This window comes from Streptopelia decaocto (genome assembly GCF_964273445.1).
Source record: "Streptopelia decaocto genome assembly, chromosome: 15".
In the NCBI taxonomy this organism is placed as follows: Eukaryota; Metazoa; Chordata; class Aves; order Columbiformes; family Columbidae; genus Streptopelia; species Streptopelia decaocto.
This window is the reverse complement of record NC_138670.1, coordinates 3,736,027-3,752,805: the sequence shown is the minus strand read 5'-3', so window position 1 is coordinate 3,752,805 and position 16,779 is coordinate 3,736,027. Positions and strand designations below refer to the sequence as shown.

General features: G+C 38.8%; 1 protein-coding gene across 2 annotated transcripts in view; it reads right to left on the bottom strand.

Annotated features, from left to right (window-relative positions):
* The window catches only part of SBNO1 (strawberry notch homolog 1), a 29,863-nt gene continuing 13,084 nt past the window's right edge, over positions 1-16,779 (bottom strand). For both annotated transcript variants that reach the window (XM_082066426.1, XM_082066427.1), the window contains exons 8-32: positions 15,838-15,971; positions 15,607-15,697; positions 14,524-14,685; positions 13,840-13,975; positions 13,657-13,762; positions 13,281-13,434; positions 11,954-12,136; positions 11,644-11,741; positions 10,808-10,959; positions 10,041-10,238; positions 9,577-9,747; positions 9,327-9,496; positions 8,331-8,462; positions 7,308-7,443; positions 6,871-6,983; positions 6,699-6,770; positions 6,126-6,225; positions 5,525-5,599; positions 5,130-5,276; positions 4,956-5,050; positions 4,683-4,775; positions 4,097-4,234; positions 3,311-3,387; positions 2,335-2,528; positions 1-1,428 (exon numbers count right to left, since the gene is read on the bottom strand). In XM_082066426.1, coding sequence (XP_081922552.1) covers positions 1,286-1,428; positions 2,335-2,528; positions 3,311-3,387; positions 4,097-4,234; positions 4,683-4,775; positions 4,956-5,050; positions 5,130-5,276; positions 5,525-5,599; positions 6,126-6,225; positions 6,699-6,770; positions 6,871-6,983; positions 7,308-7,443; positions 8,331-8,462; positions 9,327-9,496; positions 9,577-9,747; positions 10,041-10,238; positions 10,808-10,959; positions 11,644-11,741; positions 11,954-12,136; positions 13,281-13,434; positions 13,657-13,762; positions 13,840-13,975; positions 14,524-14,685; positions 15,607-15,697; positions 15,838-15,971 — 3,270 coding nt within the window. In that variant the 3' untranslated portion in view covers positions 1-1,285. The remainder of the gene's footprint in view (positions 1,429-2,334; positions 2,529-3,310; positions 3,388-4,096; positions 4,235-4,682; positions 4,776-4,955; positions 5,051-5,129; positions 5,277-5,524; positions 5,600-6,125; positions 6,226-6,698; positions 6,771-6,870; positions 6,984-7,307; positions 7,444-8,330; positions 8,463-9,326; positions 9,497-9,576; positions 9,748-10,040; positions 10,239-10,807; positions 10,960-11,643; positions 11,742-11,953; positions 12,137-13,280; positions 13,435-13,656; positions 13,763-13,839; positions 13,976-14,523; positions 14,686-15,606; positions 15,698-15,837; positions 15,972-16,779) is intronic.

The following is a 16,779-nucleotide window of genomic DNA, read 5'->3' as shown; positions in this document are numbered from 1 at the left end:
TTCTTGTTAGTACAATAACTTTTATTTGACATCTACAAGATCATTATCTTGTAGTTTTTTTGGACAGGTTTATACAATCTCAATTTTTCAATAGTGCAACCTGTGCAAGCAAGAAATGACAAACATTGTCCTTCACTTTCTTATAAACATCTACTATTATAGGCAAAACAAAACTTACCCATATTATAGATAAGTGACTATTCACATTTGTACATTACAATTTCTTTTAAACAGCTCCAGATAAACTCTACAATGTCTTACAACATATTAAACAGTATTCAAGTTACTGGGTAACAGAAACAGCACATACAGCAGAACCCTCAAGTGTTTCCCATTCTCTAATTTACAGCTCAAGTAAGGTTTCATCTTACAAGTGACAAATTAAATTATTACATTAATGAAGTAAAAAATATAAGATTGTATGCAAGATGGAAGTGAATTTGCACTTAAGTTTCCAGAACCACCTCGGATTAAGGAAATGCTTCAATTTAAGGAAAACAGGCATCCAGCCGCCTTTGCAGTACACATTAGGAATACCATTAATACATTAAAAAGGAACTAATTTTAATTTAAGATGTTTATCACAAAAAAGAACATGTTGTAGACTCAAATATATAACCCCCAGGAGAGAACCAGAAAAAAATGCAACACCTGGGTATAAACACTATAAAAATGCAATAACCAATGCTGTACAACTAAGATTGTGTTTCTCTCTAATTGCCGTCCGGTGTGTTTATCCCGTCCATGCCCGTTTCCAGAGACATGCACTGTCAAACAGAAACTGGGAAGGAACCTGAATGCATGATGTGCAACCTCAAGGTTTCATGCTTTTATAAACTCATAAATCGAAGAGAAAAACCCAATATATATTTTCTATATATATATACTCGATACATGCATTCAAGGATATCTCCCACAGCAATGGCATTGATGCACTGCGTTAAACCCTGAGCACTGTATGACAAGATAAAAATAAAGCCTGCTTGGGGATTTTCAAGCATTTTCAAACAAATTGTGGTTTGTAGCTTAAAAGGCCAAAAGTAAAAGCAAACAGGAAGCACTACAGAGAGCATAAGGAAAGACAGATGCACCACCATAAACAACTGCTGGCTTTCAGTTCCACCAACCCTTTTAGATCTCTTTATTCCCAAAGTATTTGAGAGCACACAACTGAACTGAAAAAGTTCTATTTCTTTGGAATCTGTCCCTGATTTTTATGCGAGTGATATGCTTTTACAGCCTTTTCCTCAAATGCCAAAAGTCAACACCTGCGCTTTGTCCTCTTTTAGGCGTTGTTGAAGTTGGTGATGCTCTGCGGGTGGTGCTGCTGCCAGATCTGCTGCTGCTGGACCGCGAGCTGCTGCGACTGGTCTGACGTGGACAGGAGGTTCACAAGGGGCGACACACAGTTTGCGGGAATGATCAAACCTGAAAACAGCAGTTTGTTCGTTAAAAACCTCACTCAGGCTGATGATTCTACCATTTCATTCACACAACAGCCAGTGACCACTTCCAACGGCAATTTTAATCAAGCACAGCTACAAGTTCTGCTTCTCAGCAAGAGATTTATCTTTGAAAGTCACTAGATCCTTTAGGTCATGAAGCAGAAGAAAGAAGTTGCCATTTTGGCCCCCAAAGACAAATTTTACGTTTCGACGCTGCCACATAAAATGTGGAGTCAGCTATTTTTGTTTTTCTAGTCTCGCAGAAGTTACACCATAATTAAAGTTTACATATGAAAAGACTAGTTTTGACATCTTGGGAAACTGCTACTAAGAGGAGGAGCTACCCATGATATTGCACATCCACAGGAAGTGCTATTAAAAAAAGGAGACTTTAGCCTTTGAGGTACCAACTACGTGGGCTTCGCTAAAAGCTCTGGCGACAAGACACAACATCAGCATCTTAAAGTCATTCTAAACTATTGATTACACATGACTTTCAGTAGCTCAAAAACCAGGAAAACCACCATGTCAAGGGCTCACTATTCTTCATCAGAAGTGCAGCACTTATGCTTTCAAAGGTCACTTGGCTGGAACAGACTGAATGTAATGATTTTGTTCCTAGTAAATCAAAAGAACTGAGAGAATAAGTGTTCCAAAGCCTGGCTGAAAATAAAAAAAAAGGTCTTCCTTCTCTAACCTGACTCAAACCAGTGTTTGCACTCTATAGATTTCAAGAGCTACACTCCCCAACACAGCCACTGATGGGCCTTTTCTCTTTTAAACATTTTTATTATAAAATCTCCTACCTGACCCTCACCACAGAATCACTTGTAAGTTACAAATTCCTTCTACTCCAAGATGGAAATAAAGGAGCAGACAAGCCGCTTACCTACAATCCTCTGCCCATCTTCCGTCCTTAGGCGAACGATTTGCATTTTCACATTGGTACCGCTCACAGAGGCTAAAACACCTTCTACTTTTGTCCAGACGCTCAGTACTGAACCACACAAGACGTAGTAAGTTCGACAGCGCAGTCCCACTTCACAAACTAATCCCAAGCCGGCCTTCTTGCAGTTGCCTCTCCTGTGTAGAGGAAAAAAAAAAAGCTTTCAAAATAATTCTGGAAACAGGAAATATCTAGTTCAATTAAAAATGAGACTTGAAGTTATTTGACCTATTCAGAGTTGAGCGAGGGCTGCAAGTACACAGTCTTGTGTAGAATACTTTATCTGCAGCATACGTTTAGATAGTAAAACTTTGAGAAGCGTTGGCCTATTTAGGACCAGATGTTCAAAATACACAGACAGAGCTTTAAGGCAAAGATATTGCTCATTTACATCACCCAAGAACCCAAATCTGATCCATGTAGAACTGGTATCTGATCAGCGCTATTTCAGAAGCTCCAATAATAACCTGAAGCTCCTACCAGCTACGCTGCTCCTCAGGAGTTAAACATCAGCTGCTGAGTTGGGACACTGAAGAGGCAGCACAAGAGCAGCTGTTTCTGACGTGTCTCTCAGCTCCACGTGAAGTATAAATATTTCCCCTCCCTCAAATAACATCTGAACTATTTGACCGTGATAACAGATCAGATCCAGACACTTCAGCACAAGTGACTCCCCAGGCATTATACTCTTACTGGAGTGCAATTTATATGTTAGCATTCATCTAATATATTAGGACTTTAAGGGCAAGTACAAAACTTTGTGTTTCCACTCCACAGTTGGGCCATTTGACTGGTCATGGGTTAATTTTTCTCCAGCAAGAAACAAAATTTCACATGAGGAACAGAAGAACGGAATAGTGAGAAACCAGCTTAGGTAAACAGCTGAAGTTAAGGCATCTGTGTGCACGCAAATACTTACCAATAAGCATGGGTGCAGGTGTCCGCAGAGGAATTGTACTGCTCCAGCCAGTGCGGCAGAGCATCTTCAGAAGGTACCTGGAAAAGTGATTCAAAGTGGGAATAATAAAGTAAAACACAATAAGACTTGCATAAAACAAAAGCAATTTGGTCATTACTATAAGAAAAGAGGGAGCACCACCACTCTGAAGGTGAAAAGAGGTACAGTACTCTGTAATTTCAGGCTGTTCAATGGAATGCCGTCTCAAAGGATGAGCAAAATGCTTGAACGCAGCAGAATCTCAGTCACGAGCATGGCAGCAGCTCTGAGCTTTTCCAACAGCCAACGTGATTCTCAGAGTTACCTCAAGTTTTTACAAATTCAGCACTATAAAACTGGTTAAGTGTTGGGTATCTTACCAGCCTCTAAACAAAATAATCCATTACAGTATTTGAAGTGTCACCAGCAAACAGCTGAAGCTTCACAATCATTGCTTAGAACACACTGTACAGAGCTGCTTATTTAAGAACACATTTATACACCTTACACAAAACAAAAGGTTTTTCCTTGCTAGACCCCAACCCCCCCCACTTTCTAGTACACACCACAGACTCTTCATACTCAGAAAGCTTTAAATACAGGAAAGCAGAAACCAGGCACACCTGCTTCAAAAGACCCAAACACAAGCTCTCCTCTGAAAAAAGAAGCCTGTTTTTTCACTTGCCAGAATTATGCACAAATTCCAGAAAAGTCCTTATATTTATTTTCCTCTTTTAAGCTTAAAACTAGCATAACTTCAATGCTTACCTTCTTATATTTCTTTTTCAGGTCTGCACATGTTTCGAGTTTGAGTTGTTTCCCAGTATTTGGTCTGTACACTAAAAAAAGCTTCTTTTTAGGATTCACTTCTTTTACTAGAATAGCAGTTTTCTTGTTATTTCTTATCTGGCAAAGAAAAGACAAACCAAAAATTTTGAACATGCTGACAGTATCGACCTTATGTGATTCCATACTGTGCACATACAGAGTAACATGTGTGTACATGCAACAAGACGACCAGTAATAAGGACACCTTTAGAAAACAGCATTGCTCATCTACATTAACCTCACAACTTTTCCTTACTGCAAAAGCTGGTTCCTTGATGAAGGTGTAAATAAGAGCTATTAATTTGGGCTCACATTCCTATCAGAAAATCTCCTGAGTAGCTAGAAAGGAGCACTTGATACTCAGCGTTGGAAGCAAACTTAATATCAATTTTAATGCAAGACTGAAAGCATTTTGCAAAACTGAACAGTAGTTAATATGAACAGTAAGTTTTTCAGAGGAGATGGTGTATTTGGTTAGTCCCTGAAAAACAACTCTGAATGTAATCCAAGAGACAAAGAATCTTACCTGTAGTGATAAATAAAATCCATCGTCTGGACCCGTCTGCTCTGCCCAGATCTTAGTGGCCTCGTCCCACGACATTCCTCTCTCTACACTGATCTAGAAAACAGCCACACAGGATATTTACAACAGCAGACACAGGAACCAAAGAGCCATAGAGCCAAATATTGCCCAGCAAAAGGCATGGAACCTCCCCTCACTCAGCTAACTGCTGTGTTTTAAAAACAACAGCAAGCAAGTTTTCTAAGTTCAGACAGAGAAGATCCAGAATTAACTTACTGTGTATAGTTCTACATGTCCAGAGGTAGAATATCCGGGAGTTAAAAACTTCTTAACATCGGCCTTCCTTACTTTCTCATCCCCAGAGCCCAAATCTTAAAAGGAGAAGATAGAGTTATTCTGTTTCTCTCTTCTGACTGTAGTACAAGAGCACCGAGAAACCGATGTACTCACCTAAGATGCCCATATCGTATCTTCCGTTCTTTTTAGCATTCTGAATAACTGCATTTAACGTGTCGGAAAAGTACTGGAATAAAGCATTCTGCTGATGTACTTCCATACCAAGAATTCTATTCAGAAACTTCCCAATATTGTTATAATCTTAAAAAGAATGAGAAATACATGTATTAGGTCAACGATTAAGTTGGATGACAACTCTCAATCAGTATTCAAAAAGTCTCACAAAGACTACTTGAATTCATTCTTTCAGAAATTAGGAAAACATTCAGAATTTCTCCAAAAAAGTGACTTTTTAGATAGTTACAACTTCAGTTCTCTTGCCAGGAATCCACTATCATGATACACAACATTCCTAGCAACATTCTAAGATATGCTTAACACACAAATACCTTTATCAAGTGTTAGTATTCCAGATCTGTCTTCTACATTTATCAAGCCTACGCCAATCAATCCCTGACGAACATCTAGGAGAAAGAAATAAGTTAAATCACAGCTGCTTTGCCTTCTAAAAATAAACCGACCAAGTAACAGCTTGTTTAGCAATCTTGTTTCAGAAGCCAATTCCAAAACTTCTGACACCCCTCAAATACATTACTTGCCATTTCTACAGCTCAACAAGCAAGACAGAACTTTGCCTTCTGTCCTTCCAGGAAGCACTGGCAGGAAAACTACTAATAGCACACACATGAGTTCAGAGGAGAACAAGATATTGCAAGAGATAACAGGAAAATTAAATTAAAGAACTATATGTAATGCTTTGGCTAAACAGATATAGAACATGCCTTATAATGAGAGTTCACATATCTTGTTTCATACATGAACTTCAACATTCAAGCAACTTGCACAGCAGTAACATCCAGTGAGAGCATATCCAGGCCAGCTGGTTGGTTTGAATAGTAACAATGTTTTCTAGCTCTAAAATTATTTGCATTTTGTTCATATTGGAGAACGATCAAAAGGTAGCTGTCATAGCCACTGAGCTATACGTACCTTTGAAGAAGTCTCCAGGAAAATCAGGAGGAGGCGAGACCATGGGGGAGTCCAAGTTCACAATGGATTTCATAACAATCTCCAAAGCATTTCTGCCATACTGCACAAGAAAGAGAAAGTCGCTCTGATAACATGATCCAGAATTTGAGCCTCAGCCCCAAGTACATGCGGTTTAACAAGCATTTGTAATTCACAACAAAACGTTTCTCTCTACAATAGTACAGGGAACCGGTTATTAGCTTTTCAGTTATGAACTACACTATATAAATAGCCCAGTCTTAATTTCTAATTAGAATTACCAAATTAACCTTTCAGTTGTGACTGAAAGGACACATTGTTTACTTAAGACTTGGGTTGTTAGCAAATGTAGAAAAGTAATTTACACACATATTTGTGTTCCATGTGGCTTTGCCAGCAGAACTAACAATGTTTCCTGGCTATCTCAGAAAGAGGCCGCCTATCAGAAAGCAATACAGTTAAAAGCAAAACATGAGATGGAAGAAATCCTTCCTCAACAGGTCATTTGTGGAATAAGCACCACAGCATGAGCTTTCAAACAAAAACAACCATCACCTTGTTGTCAAAATTGAATCTGCTGAGGTCTCGAGTTTCTGTAGCCCGTCTGTCACCATGAGTGAGAGCTCCCTGTGAAGACACACCTTTGTAACTACACCACGTTTTAAGGAAAAGAAGTCTAAGTTGTGGTTTCTCAAATGAAGGATCAGACTTCTTGAAACAATCTTACCAAGCTCTCCAGTCTTTTTGCAACTATAGATGCAAATCTTTGCTCTCCTGCCAGTTCAGAAATCAGGAACACATACTCTGGAGCAGTCACTTGGTTGGATCGATGAGTTCTTCCTGGATAATCAAGTAGAAGCACATATGTTAAATAAATTCCACTTCATTGAATGTTTCTAATAAACTATGAATTGTGAAGAGTAAAGAAAAACGTCAGAACTTAATCCTGCTGAAAATTAGATTCTGCTGTAATACAACCAAGGGTGGGTAGTACAAACACTCTAGAGTTGCGGCAACTTTCATAAAGCCGCTTGCTACAGGAAACATCCCTAAGCTGCAGTGTGAGTTTAAGTTTCTTTCAAAACTTTCAAGAATATCAGCTATGATTAAAGAAAATTCAGTATTACTGAGTATGCTAGGAGAAGGATACAAGAAGTTATTTACCAAACTGCTGTATTGCTCTGTCTGCGCTCCACGGCAACTCCAGCGTCATGTGAACTCTCCGTCTCTGATTCTTCGCTCTACGGTCTGCTTGCAACGATATCCCAGAGCTGGCAGCCTCTGAGATGATGGCAATGTTCTTGTTTTAAGAAAGGAGTAGGTAGTTAACAATAAATCCAAGGTCAAACTTTGGTTTTCAGTTTAAATTTTACAATTACTACTAACATGGGTCTGGAATGGTTTCATTGTTATTTGGTGTTTCTATCGCAAGGCAGGGAGGGGAGAAGTACAGTTCTCTTTATCAGAGTTACAACAGAAATACTAACATTCTTTGAGTGAAAAGAGTGGTTTTCACTCTTCAGCAACACCTTTCTGTGCAAATGAAGAAAGGCAGCGTATGTTGCAGTCTTCCCACTCCAAAAGGCAGGTTTGAGGATATGGCCATTCTAGTATCTGAATGCATTTGCCTTTAAAGAACGTAAATGTTTTGACTGTGCACAGGTCACTTACAAAAAAATGTGTGTTTACCCTCAAGTGTAAAACAGACCATGGAAGTTCCACACAACAGTTACATTTACTTAATTTGCCCTCTTGTGGCAGCAGAGCCCAAATGAACCACACAGGTGGTGTTTTTCTTTTTTTCTCCCTTTTTTAAAATCAGCTTCAATTCTACCATTATTCCAGGCCATTTTCTCAATTTCATAATTTCCTCTTGGAAGCAGAGGTGCACAGTAATCCAGATAAAGGAATCACAAAGCTGTGGAAGGTTTATCTGCCTTTTACACATAGGCTGTTTCACAAGGCCGGCTTAAAGGCGCTGGCAGTTTGGCACCTGTGTGCACAGCTCTGAAGCACAGGGCTGCCTGACCCCTAAAGCACGCTGCAGCTACACCATACACAGGACTAGTGAGCACACTGAATAGAAAACACTTTAACTAGTACATATAGCACCTCAAAAAAAAAAGACACTGTGGGATAATGGTAGAGTCACAACTTGAGTAACTATTGTACGTCTGTAACAACTACCTTATCTCCATCCATGAACCTCTGCTTTTCTGTGATGTTCAGAATCTCAACAGGGACATCAAGTTCAGACCTGGACTCGTAAGATATGCTGCCATCATCGTTGCTCACAACTCTCCCTTTGCGGCCCGTCATCTGTAAAAATAAAAGGGAACGCAAGCAAAACCAAAATTATTACATGACCAAAAACGTCAAGCAATGATGTTATTTATTCATACACCAGCCTTAAAATAGATTCAGTAATTTACTCTAAGTGCAAAACTACATTAAGAAGCTTAGGCTATTTTTTGGTTGAGCCATTATCTGCTATGTGGAACACTTCTTTAGAGGTAACTTGGGGAAGTAAAAGCATAAAGCCTGTGTAGAAATGACATATTATACTACTGTCCATGAGGGATTTACCAAAAGTACTAAGAAAATAAAAACAGTGAGATTGTCACTGATCTTATCATTGTGATTTAGAAGACAGTGTTCTTTCTATTTGATAGAGACAGGTAGCTTACTGAAGTTTCTACAGTTATTGAGAAAAAGCGATAGTAATTCAATCAGGCTTTTCACTAATGCAGTTTTATTATATAGGTTCTTAGTATTCATCACCTGGAAGATTAACTAAAGCTGTTTTGTTTTATATACACCATCTTCAAAATGACTACAGCTACTTAGAGAAATGTACCACCGTAAAGAGAAACTAGTATGATCTACCCAACAAGAAACTATCGCCTCAGAAATAACCTATTTACCCATTCAGAGCTCTTCTCTGTATTCTAATGCAATCTTCAAGTTTCTCTTTAATTCAGAAGCACTCAGCAAGCATAAGCAAGATTGTTACCCCAGGAGATTATTGTGTAAAACTGATAAACAAGTTCTCTTCAGTAGATACTTAAGTCACACACAACCCTGAAGAATGACAACACTGTTTCACTGCAGCCAGACAGATAATGGATGGCTACAGTAGAAAAAAAAACACATCATTTTTTCTAAATGTGCACATCAACTTACCTCTGCCACATTTTCGGGACCACCCAGTTCGTCTATAAGCTCGTCCAGTGTATTAGGTGGAAGATCTTCAGCCAGCTTTTCCAGTTTATCAAGCAGTTCTTTTTTCATTTGTTGGGCCCTTTCAACAGCATCCTGACTTGTTACGAAGCTGCTGTTTGTGTTGCTGTTTGCTGCAATTTAAGACAGACTCTTAGAATTTCACTGACTAATTGCTAAGAAAGTGAATGGTGACAAAGGAACTTATTCTTACCTGACGTGTTGGTGCTGGAAGTGGTGCTACCAACAGCAGAAGTAAAGCAGCTAGGTCGTTTTGATCCGAGACCAGAAGCTAATAAGGCACTTTGAATAGAATCTGGGTCTATACTTTTCTTCTTTTTCTTGTCTTTATTTTTTTTATGCTCTTTTCTAATTAACCAGGGATCTAAAATTAAATAAAAACATTTTAAAAGTTTCAAGCATTTACTACAAAGCTATCCTTCCCTTTCAAAAAACTACATTCTCATTACAAAGGGTGACTTAGAGAAGTATGAACTCTAGTGTGTAAAACCTACTTAAGGAAAATGCAAATCAACATTCTAGTACTAATTCCAGTCTCATTAGAATTAAACTACATGGTTATCAAACACTTATTTTTGGCTCACTGAAATGGTTAGGGAAAACCTTATGCTTCCTATCTGTAAGTAGTTACTTGCTTGATGAAACAACCTGTCTTACCATCTTCATCATCTTCACTGGATTCATCTCTGAATGGGTTGAAGTCATCATCATCTCCAGAACTCAAAAACTTGGAGCTCTCATTGTCACTTTCTTCATTGTCGGAAGCATCAGACTCACTTTCACTCTCGTCAGAGCTGCTCCCTGCGAGGCCGCCTGTTTTGCGAGCTTTTTTGGCTTCTCTGCTTATTTCTTCACCTAATTCCATCATCACCCCAGAAGGAAAAAACAAGTTAAATTCAGACCTTGTAGTCTACTTTTGAGCTTGTTTTACCAGCACTGCATACAGACTAGAAAAACAGTCAACTTCTAAAACCAGAACCATTTAAAATAATCTAATCTAAGTTTGCTGGAAGATCCCTCTCAACATCTTTTATGATCCTCTACTTTTTGCTGAGGTTATAATCAGTTTGGGAAGGGAGCAGTATTAGGCTTCTCTACAGAGCCTCAGGAAAAAGCAATTGTTTGCTTGACTGCATCAGGAAGTGGCCTGACACGTGCAAAGCATTTTGGGATAAAGTCACATATGAGGTCAACACATTTTAAGCAAAGTAACCACAATTTACAGGTTATATTGTTTCAGCAACAGTTTTAAAATCTATTAACGGAAATTTCTAACAAAAACCTCAAGAGACTCGTAATACATGCTTTTTCACAAATGACTGCACTGCTATTTACATTCCCATATTTTTTCCCAGAGTTCACTCTTAGGCAGCTCTAGAATTGTCATTTTCACTGTGGCATTAGTGTAAGAACTCAGGCATTACCTTTCCGTTTCTTTATTTTGTTCTCCTTGCAAGGGCTGTCTCTGGGTGAATTGTTATTACTTTGAGCAGTCAAGTCAATTCCCAACAAGCTGAACAGCTTCTTCCTGTCAGGAGCTGGAAAGTGCTTTTCAATAAGAGACTGGAATACTCCTCTGTTTAAGAAAGGAAAAAAGGGATTCTTCAGCTGAATTTACATTTATTTAGAGTAGAAACCTGTAACATTTTAGCAGCTTGCTTGACTTCTCTGAAGAATTATTCCTTGTGAATGCTATTACACAAGCACCCCATCTAATTATCACCCGTATTACTGTATTTGTCACCTTCGTAAAAGTAGGAGACATTTACTTTACAGTACTTCTAACTTGTTAAATTTGTTTCTGGTATCAAGCTGTATTGCTACTCGCATTTTCTTATTGCTCCAAGTTTAAATGACAGATTAAGTTGAATTTAGATCTTCAGCAAGCTAGTCTCATGATTGGACCCGGCTCATCTGATAAGAAAGGGAAGTCATGATTCTAGCTTGCTTTGATATAAATAAATGCAGTGTACGCTTGACAGGTCTTCCCCTCCAACCAGTTTGAATAGAACAGCACCAGCTGCTCACATCCAAAAACATCAATTCACAGAGTGCCAGAAGAACTAGGAACCAATGGTTCACTTAAGCGATACTGTCAGATTTTATATCCAGGCAGCTTAAGAACATTGGTACTAAGGGACACCCAACTTATTCTGTGCACTGATGCAGAGTTTATACATTAAAAGACTCATTATTACATACACTAAGCTGGATTAAGGTTAGTTTTGTAAAGGACAGTTCTAACAAACTTCAGTCTTACTTTGCTGTAGAAACAAAGTCATTCAGTTCACCACCACCCTCCTCCAAAGCTTCTAATGTTCTTGCTTCTCCTGTTGACTGCAGGCCAATAACAACACACTGAAGGAGAAATAAATACAAGGCACTGTCACCAAGATGACTGAATTGGTAAGTTTATTTTTGAGTGAATTTCTGCTCATAAAATAGCTTCAATACCATAAAGTACAAAACTACATTACTGCTATGTCTGAAGACGTGTTACAAACAAACAAAAAGATCTAACAGCTTTACATTGAACAAAGATATTTCAAAATGGGGCTTGATCAACTTACTTTCCCATTCTTGATTTCTTCTCGAGCCAGCTGCACCACCCTCTTCACTTTCGATGCTATGCAAAGGTACTTGAAAAACCTCTGATGAGCTGACCAAAACTGACCCCACATAGACTTCTTCATGCGTTGTTCCGCATCGATAAGATCGGCTGCTTGTTGGAACCTCTCTCTAGCACTGACCCACTAAAAAAGAAAATGTTCATTACTTTACATGCCACATTTCAAGGCTATATAAGTATATTGTTTAATAGCCAGATAAAGACAGAAGCTTCAAGTTACAGTACTATGGGACTGCAAGTCAAGAGAACTCGTCATAGAAAGCTAGCTCACAAAAAAAGAAAATAGCTGTGGCTTAATAAATTCAGAAGATACCTACTCACATAGGGAAAAGCAGACACATTTACATTGCTACCAATGCAAACATTCACAGTATTTTCTAATTCTCATTTATCCATTAACACACTCAGGTTAAGCAAGCAAAGAGCACTGCCCATCATTAAGTATCAAGCAAGAACCCAAGAAGAAAAACACCCACTGCCTTCATTTCTACAACATTCTGTTAGAGCAGTTGTTTCCAGGTTAGGTAAAGTAAGCTCTGGACCCAAATTTAGGGATCTTCCTAAACAATATTCATGAAGTACTGCTTTAAAGTTGATGTCATATACCTGCCAAATATAAATTTTAATTACTGTAGCCATACTCCACAAATACCAAGCCATGCACAAGCACTTCCTAAGCAGGTAAAGACCCTGGTCATTTCAATCTATGTCCAAGGAGCAACTATTTTTATCCAATACAGCAGCAGTAATGTACAAGCAGAATGTGCACTCAGGAAAGAGACACTCAGCTTCGCATGTGGACAAAACAATTACGAACAACATGAAAAAGATAAGCAGCAGGTGAATAAATGAAAATATTAATGGGAACCACAGCTACGATGCTTTAGATTTGATCTGCCGTGTGATTAAAACTATCCCCCTGCACAGTTAAACTACAAGCATCACTCCAGAGTTGCCTAAAGGGGGAGGACTGGAGCACAAAACCAGGACCAACAGGTGAACAGCTTTATCTCAGGCAATGACCAAGGTCTCAAGTCTTGCTAGAAAGCAGATCTGGCAGATGCTGGACAATGCACCCAAAATTGCAGCATTTATGACTTAGAATAAGAAGTAACAGCTTTTGTCAAGTTTTAAATGGAGAAATCTCTACACTGTCTCTCAAGAGGCAACAGTACTACACGTGATTTCAGGAGCATTCAAGTTTAAAGCAAGTCACTTCAGCCTTTCATAACTCAGTACAGAAAGCAAGTTTTAAAAGGCACTCTTACCAGTTTCACAGATTTATTGTACATTTTAACATATTCCTGTGAAAGCAGAACTTCATCAATTTTGAAAGTTACACCCGAAAAACTCAGCTGTCTTGCTATGTACATTCCTCTCAGCTTCATATCCATAGCAACTATTTCCATGGCACCAACACCTCTAAAATAAAGGAACAAATTAAGTCAATGTTATAGCTTTCAAGAGCAAGGATTTGTTAAAAACAAACAAACCAAACAAACAAACCCCAAGTGCTTTAGAAGAAAACAGTTTTTAGTGTGTCAGGACAAGTTTACAGAGGACAAACGAGTGAAGATAAAGGAACTGGAAAGCACAGTCAATCACAACCACACGTGTTCTTGCTATGGCTCTTAGAAATATTACCTTCTTTCAACAGCCTGAATAAAGTCGCTGAATTCCCTAAACGGAGTTCCTTCACCCCATATTCCAAGACGGTTCATATACGCCATATTTCTTGGCTCAGACGCACCTAGGAGAGGAACACACTTTGTACCAGTGCCGATAAAAACACACTGAGACACTGAACGCAAAGCAAGTTGTACACACCTGTGGCACTAGCGTAGACAACCCTGGCTTTTGGAAGTTTATTCTGAAGTTCCAATACGGCCAGACCTGTTTTTGTTGGTTTTGATGAACCAACAGGACACAGATTCTTAGCTTTATGACACTCGTCAAATACAATCTGAACCGTAATTAAGGAAAGAATTTTGTCCCACTTGTTTTTAGAATGGAGAGTGTGCGATACAACAGAAGACAAGAAAAACTGCTGATTACAATTTACTACTGCCACCTATTGTAAACTTGAAAAACCACTAGTTATATTTTTCACTAAAAAACTTCAGGAAACATGTTTAGCTAGTATGTATTTAAGAGCGCAATTACCAACACAAGTTCTTTAAAATGCTGTTGATACTCAAAATTTAAGAATTCACTGGAGAAAATTTCAGTGAAAACTTAAGGTTCTTAAACATCCCCTTTTAAGTGTTTGTTATAAAAAAAAGCAGAAGCTTCCCTCTTGTACCAGAGTTGTGTGGCAGCAATATGATGGTAATAGATTTGGCACAAAGCGTGTAAAACTTCAAGTCTAATGTCAGAGTATGCACACAATCAATTACCATCATAAATAAAGAACAATACCTAGAAGCAGCAGCAAATAAAAAGATTGCCTTTAAAGGTGCAAGCTTGAATAGCAGTTTGGTTACAATCAACTGAATTGCAGATAAAGGATACAACTCCATCAAAGTCTTCACCACACCAGTGAAGAAGCTGCTTTAATCTGGTCTTGTATTTTCCACCAGACTGACTTTCACCAATAAGAGAAGAATAGGTAGCGAAGATGACACCTTTCTTCACGCTGCCATTATGTTTGGAAGAAATTTTCCCATACTTGAACTGCAATACAAAGATAAGAAATTACAGAAATCACTCAAACCAGATCCCTCACCAAACCCACCTACCATATGCTTAAGACACGCTGGTGGTCTAAGATGTGTGCACTTTGAACCACCCGCGTCCCTACATCACATTAGGGCAGAGCTGGCACACGGTGATGTGGTTAAGGGGGTTACACATGGCCTTAAATTTATACTTCAGGAAGACTAGACCTGAGGCCTCAGATTAACAGCCCCATTCTTCAACTACATGGTTTCCTTAACTTTAATACAATTAAAATTTAGTTTCTGTGCATCCCTTAGGGCTAACGGGTCAAGTGTATTCACAGCTGCTACCATAAATGACGACTTCTAAAGCTTTCCTGTATTTTAGAAATTAAGACTTCACAAAGCAAAACTACTACCTTAAAACCAACTAAGTTCAGTGAATTCAACCAGTAATCACACTTCACCATTTGTCTAAGTTGCTAATTGTGAGCTGAAGCACAGTCTCCAAAAATAACTTCACATGCTACTGCTGCTTTACCAAATTACTAAGGAATCCTACTATTAGAATAATACATATAAAATGTACTACATACAAAATGTGCGCTGGGAGATAAAAAGGAAAAAATGTAAACGTCTAAAAGATTTAAGGAATATTTAAACTTCTACAAAATGCTCTACTAGTAGTGTCAGTAGCAGCTTAAAAATTAATATTAAAATCACAGCTAAGACTTAATCCTACAAGGGGCCTATCAACACAGTTAACTTAAAGCACCATGTGGTTCTTCATAAGATTAAGGCCTGTTAAACAAGACCCAGACAGCAGCTTTATTGAAATTAGTACATTTTTGCTCTTAAAACAGTCAACATGCACAACTTGTCACACAAGCATACCTAAAGTTTTGCCCCAACTGTACATAGTAAAAAGTTTCCACACCTTGTTTAATGAATGAACCAATATGTTTTTTGCTCCAATATCTCTCAAATCTCTTTCAGCATCGTATTTCAGATCATTTGACACGCTAAACCTGAAGATATGAAACAAAGCATACATTCTGTAAGTTACAGCAGAAGTTAAACTGTTGCCAGAGTATCTGTCAGAAGACACGTTACACCAAAGTACTACGGTCACTACAGTGTCTGCTCTAACAAATCCTGACACACTTACCAGACTGCTCTTTTTCTGCCTAACAAGTAATTTTCATAGATTATTCCAGCTATGGTCCTTCCTTTTCCTACACCAGCACCATCACCTATCAAGAATCCAGCTCTGTCTCCATTGGGCAGGAATGTTTCATGTTGCTGTAGGAGAAAGAACAAAAAACTTGTACCCATTCTCCAGCACACATCGCTGCGGATTGTCAGAAATGAGCAAACATCAGAAACATCCTATTGAAGTAGACCAGTGGTCACCCAGCCAAGCAGCCTCCCAACAGCAGGAAGAAGGGATTTCATTTAGGGAGAGCATATGAGCCTAATTGCTTTATGTGACCCAGTCTGCCCCTTCTTCCCTCAGCACCCAGAACTGCTGTAAAACCGCTGTACACATCTAATTATTCGAGACCCTACTAACAGACTGGCTGCTTTTTTTTTTAACCCACTGATACACACCTCTACAGCCTTTTGTGGCAACAAGGCCCAGGTATCTAGTGCCTGCATAAAGAAGTATTATCCTATTAGTCTTAAACCAATCAGTTTTGCCAAGTTCTGCTTTGTTCTTGTTTTGCAGGATTCCACTGCCTTCTTGATTATGTAAACCTTGATTTCCTTACCATTCATTTTTCTCCTCTCCAGCCTCAGGCATCCCAGCCTTGTTTGTCTCTTCATGAGGCAACTTCTCCCCTCCCATCATTTTAGTTGTCATTTAACTTCACTGCCTTCCCCCCAACATGCAGCGAGCTGCACGCACAACATCTGACATGGGCCCGCTGAAGTTTAACACAGCAGCAAACACCCAGTCTTGTTCTCCACACCCTTCCCAATGATGCCAAACAGTGTTGGTTTTCTTACCCTACGGCTACTGCAGCCACTAAGTTATTTCAGAGCAATATGGACAATGACTAAGATGCCCTTCTGAGTTTTAAGAGAGTTTGAGATCAGCATCATGGAA